We start from the raw sequence: 7,847 nt of genomic DNA, 5'->3' as shown, positions 1-7,847 counted from the left end.
CGTCATCTGACAATTTCGACAAAGAAAAAGGCGGGAAAACACCGCCCAAGGGGCGTCGACTTCGTCGAAGTCATTAGATACTGTGTCATTTGGCCTTAACCTTTGAGTTGTTTATGTGTCGTTGGGCGCATTCTTCCAGTGCTTGCCAAATAAACAGAGCAGAGACTAGGTCGAGAGCTTTCGAGAAAATAACCCTAAATTACCAACTTGGCTGTCTCGCTTCGGTGAAAGCCTAAACAAGGCTTGCACCTGGCTTCGCCAACAGAATTAAGATTACCCCTGTCTTCACACCGCATGACTAAGCCGAAGCAATTATGGGCTAAGGGAGGCCCGGGGATCCCGCATTTGTGTAGCATGGAGAAGCTAAGCGAGGTTTTATGTGTGCGCATTGGGTGGAAACATGCTGGAGGGACAAACTGATATACTGGCTATTAAAGTCATGCCTGTGGCTTATCAAGGCTTTTAGTAGGGGTGAACTATGTCTGAAAATACAAAGATGTACTTAGAGAGCACAATGAAAAAAGAAGCTGCCCAACAATCTGAAAAGTCGACTAGGTATCCAAATGATATAAGGATGACAATTTTCCTGAGCTGGGCTTCCCCTCTAATAGAAATAGGGGAAGGGTTATGTATAGGAACAGTTAGGCTCACCAATGATATGTTGTAAAATGATTTCTGAATCATAATCATTGACCTTTAACTATTCTATCGCATCATTAACGGCAGAAGCTTGAACAAAAGAAGAGAGTTCATGTCGTTATGACGAGTAGAGATGACTCATGATACATTCTCTCGCCAGGTGTTAGCTGGAGACCATCCCACATTCACACAAAGGGCTTCAAAAGCGCCGCCTGTAGGAGTGGCCTTGCAGGTGCCTGCGTCAATGACACGTCATTGCCCAACCTCATGTGGGACTCTGACGTATAAATTCTTCACATTGTTAACAGGGTGGTCCCGTTCTCACGGCAAAGTACGTTTTAACTGCGACCTTGTGTTGGATCCATATATGGCACTATAGATGTTCCTTTTCCTGATGCAATTGCCATGCCCCGTATCAAGAATGACGTCCAACCGGTGTTGGAATTTACAATGAATATTGTTATTATGATTGTTCACATAGAGTATATATGTCGTTTGGAAATTTCTAAGGTCTGTTTTCAAGACGCTTCTTTACCAGTCAAAGCCGTATACGTAACTATAGCTGAATTCCAAGTTTGGCATAATGAAATATTCCATAGAGTAGTATGCATTCACTTCTCATGTGATTGTTTCGAAAACAGAAGACCTCGAAACAAAGACTTCTCATGTAATCGTTTAGAAAAAAGTAGGCCTGTGAACAAAGAATGGACGGAACGTGTCATATGCAGCAGATTTTGTACTAAGTGGATGGCTTTCCATTCAACTGGACACCTGGATGATATAAACACCTGGATAACCAGGATCTTTGTGTGCTTTGTTTTGGTTTGTTTTTATTTTGTCGTCATCCTCTCATCGTGTTTGAAGGTCACTCCGAGAAACTCATCAATCTTGTTTCAGTTTATGCATACATATACAAAGACTCCCCTAATATTAGAAATATGACAGACGATGGGTGTCATGTGTAACGACGTCAGAATGATTTTATAAAAAGATGGATGATTCTGTTTGTGTTGGGCTGTCAAATGACCCCTAACCTACAAACGTTAAGACGCCACTATATTATTGCAGATCCCAAGACATCTTTCAGGCAAATTAACTCCGATGGCAACACATTTTTTTGCGTTTAAGTAACCCTAACAAATTTGTATCTAATATACGTCCTTAACAACAATAGGGCTAAAGGTTTCTTTGTCCATGTGTTATCATTAAAGTTCCCTTTCAAAGATTTAAAGATGGATGGTCTACTGGTAAAACAGGTTTTGGTCGCCTACAGATAGGAAAGGTCGAATTCTATCTCTCGTGAATGGGCCTCAGCAACTATTAAAACAATAAGAGTCATCCATTTTGTTTGGTATGTGTCATCTTGAGGACATATTTAAAGGTCGCACCGAAAAGATTTTATCGATATCCATCAACATTTCATGAGTCAAGCATGTCAGACACTGAACAGTGTAAACCTAAAGATATCCACCAGTGTAAGCCTAAAGACCATATTCTGCAAGGATAATGTGGAAAACTAAAATGAAGAAGAAACTTTGTAAGTGGTTTACCTTTCTATTTGATTGAGGACAAGCAAACAAACAAATATTCCACAAATACACATATAGCTTTTATTCATTGATATTAGAAAAACAAAATTGAATAGTCACTGTTTTGGACAGTCATGTCGTCATTACCAAGATGGTTCGTATGATTTTAAGTATAAACTTTGCCAGTAGTCAGCTTTATCGTGTGCACATATATATTTTCACAGAATGTCTACTGCAATTCCCATATGCAAGTATTGACTATTATGAAATAAAACTATACACCATCATCCTAAACCCAAAACTATGATGATACAGGCTTACCAACACCTCCTTCAAATCAGCGACTGTTCAATTTTCAAAATATATCACCAATACACCTCCAGATGTTAACACATGGTCAATGAAAATACTTTTTATACGCAGCTAGCAGTACTAGTATGGCCCCATTGTATTACATTTGTATCTGGCCAAATCGTGATACCAATCTACTTGGGAATGGCAGGGGAAAGACAAAAAATGCCTGGGTTATTATTCAACTTCTTAACTCTGTTGTGCAGGTAAACGCCATGCCAAAATACTTTTCTCAACAGTTCTGTATCTCGCCGATTACGATTGTTTTAACGGGCTACAACATACAATTGTTGAAGCATAAACGTTTATTATGTTCCTCTTTCTGACAAGCTAATTATTGGTTTGGTACCACAAATAAGCACCTATTCTATGGCTAGCTTATGTCGTAAATTTTATTGTAAAAGGCTATGTAGATAGTATCGAAGATAACGTCGCAATTATGGACAGCGTTGTTTGGAACAAGCTATTACATAGTAGATCAAACCCAAACCCACAAATGGCACCATAATAGAGCAAGAATTTTTTTTCCCATTGTCTTTGCCAAATTATCTATTTTCACAGTTGTTATCGTGATATTTCTGCTGCCTTCTCTTTTCTTAAACTTACACCACACCATCAACAATGTCTTAATAGGTCATCCTCCATGCTATTGGTTTAAACTTATGTTATATATCACCAACTCGCTAGAGAGCTATTGTTCATCAGCTTTTGGTAACAGGAACATTAACTGTAACTTTTGGAGACACAGTTACAGTCTGCGTGACTGGTACGTTGACCATGACCTTCTGTGCCCCGCTGGTGCCCGTGCTTACCGCCGATGTGGGCACGTTGACCATGATTTTCTGACCGGCTGCCTGGCTTGCTCCTCCCCCTACCGTAACGGTGTGTGCTTCCGATCCACCCGGCATTGGCACGTTGACCATGATCTTCTGCGCTGCTCCTGTTGCCGCGTGTCCTCCATGGACCGTGACGCTTTGCCCCGTCGATGCTGACGCGTGACCACCTGCCATTGCCACGTGCGCGCCGCCTGCTGCGGTCTGTGTTCCTCCTCCGGAGACGTTCACCATCACGTGGTGCTCCTGATTCGTGACGGTCTGCGTGGTTGCCATGGGAACGTTCACCATGATCTTCTCACTGGACGTGGTGTGAGTCGTATGCGCTGTTGCCATGGGGACATTGACCATGATCTTCTGATCCGAACCTGTGTGAGTTGTGACGGTCTGGGTGGTTGCCATGGGAACGTTCACCGTGATCTTCTCACTTGATGTTGTGTGCGATGCTGCCATTGGAACGTTCACCATGATCTTCTCACTGGACGTGGTGTGGGCTGTGTGCGATGTTGCCATGGGAACGTTCACCATGATCTTCTGTGCCTCGTGAGTAGTGACGGTTTGATTAGTGGACATGGGAACATTGACATTGATCGTTTGACCACCACCGGAAGCGTTGGGTACCGCGACACTTTGTGCATGTGGCACTTTTACTGATATCTTCTTCCCAGCTGCGAGCTCTCCTGCTCCATGCACAACGACACTCTTGCTAGTCGGCACGTTCACCACGATTTTTTCAGCGGTAGTTGATGATGTCACTGTTCCCCCCATGACAGTGGTACTGTGTGTCTCACCTGATGTCACCATCTGTGCGTTGGTAACGAAGTCGTAAGTATCAATGTTCTGTGACGATTCCGATGAGTCCTTCACCGCTTCAGCCGAAGAAGAGGTTGATGCCACCGCTTCAGAAAGCATTGCCGTGCCTGACACCAAAGAAGCTTGCACAGAATCTTTCATTTCTGAAGATGATGTGACCTCATGGATACTTTCTAATGTTGTCACCACAGTAGAATTTTCTGTATGTGTTTCTGATACCGCTGCAGTTTGCGAAACTACAGCCACCGACTCTTCTGTCACTGCGTCAATCTGTTTTGTGCTACCATCTGATAATGTCATTGCGGACCCCTCAGTCACTGTATCGGACGACAAAACGACTGATTTAGATTCGGACTGAGTGACTGACTCCGATTTAGACTCAGCGACTGACTCTGACTGGGACCCAACGACTGACTCTGATGTAGACACAACGACTGATTCAGACTGGGACCCAACGACTGACACGGACTGGGACCCAGCGACTGACTCAGACTGGGAATCAGCAACTGACTCGGACTGGGACCCAGCAACTGATTCCGATACAGACACAACAACTGACTCAGACTGGGACCCAACGACTGACTCCGATACAGACACAACAACTGACTCAGACTGCGACCCAACGACTGACTCCGATACAGACACAACAACTGACTCAGACTGCGACCCAACGACTGACTCAGACTGGGAATCAGCAACTGACTCGGACCGGGACCCACCGACGGACTCCGATATAGACACAACTGTTGATTCTGACCCAACGACTGACACGGACTGGGACCCAGCGACTGACACGGACTGGGACTCAGCAACTGACTCCGACTGGGACCCAGCAACTGATTCTGATACAGACACAACAACTGACTCCGACTGGGACCCAGCAACTGATTCCGATACAGACCCAACAACTGACTCAGACTGCGACCCAACGACTGACTCTGATGTTGACACAACGACTGACTCAGAGTGGGACCCAACGACTGACACGGACTGGGACCCAACGGCTGAAATAGCAGCTTGCTCACCTCCTACTACTGATGAGTTGCTCACTGTTACATTTCCAATTGCCTGTGATTTTACAGACGACAAAGTTGCCTGCTCTGACTCTACCACTGACGTCATCGATGTTTCTGTCACAACATCTGTAGTAGCTTCAGGTGCACGCACTATCACTGTCACCTCTTCCCCTGACGATAAAACACTAGAACTTTGGGATTTTTCTGCTACTTTGTCAGCGCCCTTGGAAGTTGTGTCTGACTCCCCAGTAACTATACTCATGGCACCTGTATCTGTTTCATTTAGGACAACGGTTATGTTTTCTGTCAACACACCTGATACTTTCGATGCCTCGTCAGTAGTTTCAGAAGATGTTGTAATTATGGTGACTGATTCTGTACCAGACCCTGTAGAGATAGCAGTATTCTCAACTGCTTTCTGTGCTACACCTACACTTTCAGACAACTCAGAAGGATCGGTGACTGTAGTAACGTGTTCTGTAGCGTGTGTAACTATATTGACGGAAGATGTGTCAACACTTGAATGAGACTCATGCGACAGAGAGGTCAAAGCGACTTTGGTATCAGTACTCTCAACACCCTTGGATAGGGTAACAGTGGAAGTTTCTGTTTTATGAGAATTGTCAAGGACACTTTCTGCGGCGATAGTGCTGCCCGACACCTTGCTTGCTTGCGTTTTACTTTGCATTGCCCCTGTAGCTGACACCTTTACATTATGCAACCCAGCTTGCTCGAAAGCCCCCGAAACCACTGCTGCATTCTGCCGTTCAAAAGATTCTGATCGTACTTTAGTAATTCCCACCTGTCCTGTCATTGTGGAGCTTGACACTGCTTTTCCCTGTTGTAGGTGTGTCACGTGATGTCCATGCGTCGCCACTCCGTGCATCTCATTGGTCGTTTGTTTCTGATGTGACGTCACGCTGTGCTGACTCACTGATCCACCATGTTGTGAGAACGTCGTCGATCCGCCATGCTGTTGTGTCGTGAAGTTCATCGTCCCCCCTGAAATGGTAGTGTTCCCCCCTGACCACTTCCCAACACTAGACCCATGGGAGGACACACCACCGTTCTGGAGGATGGTGGTGGTGGTATGTGTGGTGGTGTTAGCGCTGATTAAAGCTGTCTCTAGCCGCGAGTTCTCCTCCATGAGCACTTTGATCTGCTCCCCGAGCTGCCTCACCTACGCGACAGGCCGACAAGCAGTAGATTAGCATGCAGGTGAAGCAAAATCACTACAAACAAAGAACAGGCTGGCGCCGCCCCTAAAGCGTTGTCAAAATATTAGCAGGTTAATGTTTCTTGCCTGTAGCATAGAGCAGTGTAAAACTAAATATAACCAATGTGGAGAGGGTTCAATTTAACCTAAAAGAAGTGATATGAAGGACACATCACATATGCTTTTAAGATTTTTATGCTGTGGAATGGTGATTTAGTCTAAAATCTACAACAGAAAGGAATTTGTCGTGGGTACAGATGAATGATGGTCTAGTCTACTCTGGCTGCATCTACTGGAAGGAAAAGAACAGGGTGTAGCTAAGAAAGATAGGGCTAGGAATCAAGGTCAAGGAGAGGTGGACTTGAAGGCCCGTTTTGTGTTGATGAGCCAGGAGGAGAGCTAGCGCCGTCACGGAAGGATAGAACCGAAGCCTCAAGACGTCTGTTTTCTTCCATTAAAACCTCGATCTGGGCAGTGAGAGTCTTCACCTGGGAGTATTGAGAGAAAGAGAGAAAGAAGGGAAAGAAAAACAGTACATCTATTATATGGACCATAGATTGTAACGGCGATACACAGTACGATAAGTACAGCAAGAGCTATCTTGCCTTTTTATCCTGTAGCATGGAAAAGCCTTACATTTACGGTACTGGTGGCTAAACGTTCGCATAGACGGAGCTCTTGAGTACACATTCTTGATTAAAATTAAGATTATGAAATATGCTGGTATTAGGTATCTACGACATACATGTATACTCGTGTACAGTATACCTTATATACTAGTACATCAATCCAATGACACTATCATGACACTATCATGCAATGGAGGTCAGAGGTCATACCTGCAAGTCTTTTGATGCCACCATCTTTCTGACGTCATCAATCTGCTGGTTGTCGATTCGGCCGGACAGATCGTCAATTTGTCTAATAGCCTATAGACAAAAACGGCGCAGTTATAGAAACGCTATGTAACTATCAGTCTGGATGATGCTATAGGCCTGAATTTTCACAACTTTCTCAATATGAAATGGGTAAAGTGATGGCTGCAGCAATCACGTGTCTAAATCCTGACGGCACGATTTCAAACTTTGCCAGGCAGTGTTAAACAAAGATATTTAAAAAAAACACTGCACGTTTGTAAGAAGCTACTAAATGACCCCTCTTAAATAATGAGGAAAGAACAATCAACTGGTGTATTTGCTTACACAAATGCTAATTATGTCTGTATGTTTTGGAGTTTGTACTCGTCCAATGTTTGTAATCGATTTATCATGATTTTGGTGTCATTAAGGTATTTGTGACATAATGGAACCTCTCATGTCGGCCTTACGCGAATTCCACAACTCGATTTACACAAAGCAGAAGAGAAGCTGTCAGAGGGAGAAAATTACTGCAGTTATTTGAGAAAGTATGCCTGCAGGCTGTCAACAAGTCCGTGTCAATCAAAAGGTAC

General features: G+C 44.1%; 1 protein-coding gene across 1 annotated transcript in view; it reads right to left on the bottom strand.

Annotated features, from left to right (window-relative positions):
* Window positions 1–2,226: 2,226 nt before the first annotated feature.
* LOC118422578 (myosin heavy chain, fast skeletal muscle-like) overlaps window positions 2,227–7,847 on the bottom strand; it is a gene marked incomplete in the record, with an annotated part of 11,468 nt that continues 5,847 nt past the window's right edge. Inside the window, 3 exon segments of the mRNA XM_035830213.1 lie at window positions 2,227–4,156; window positions 5,984–6,361; window positions 7,237–7,326. Of these exon segments, the coding sequence (XP_035686106.1) occupies window positions 3,221–4,156; window positions 5,984–6,361; window positions 7,237–7,326 (1,404 nt within the window).

The sequence above is a fragment of the Branchiostoma floridae genome, chromosome 9 (assembly GCF_000003815.2).
Source record: "Branchiostoma floridae strain S238N-H82 chromosome 9, Bfl_VNyyK, whole genome shotgun sequence".
Taxonomy (NCBI): Eukaryota; Metazoa; Chordata; class Leptocardii; order Amphioxiformes; family Branchiostomatidae; genus Branchiostoma; species Branchiostoma floridae.
The sequence above is the reverse complement of the archived record's forward strand: the minus strand, read 5'-3'. Positions and strand labels throughout refer to the sequence as shown.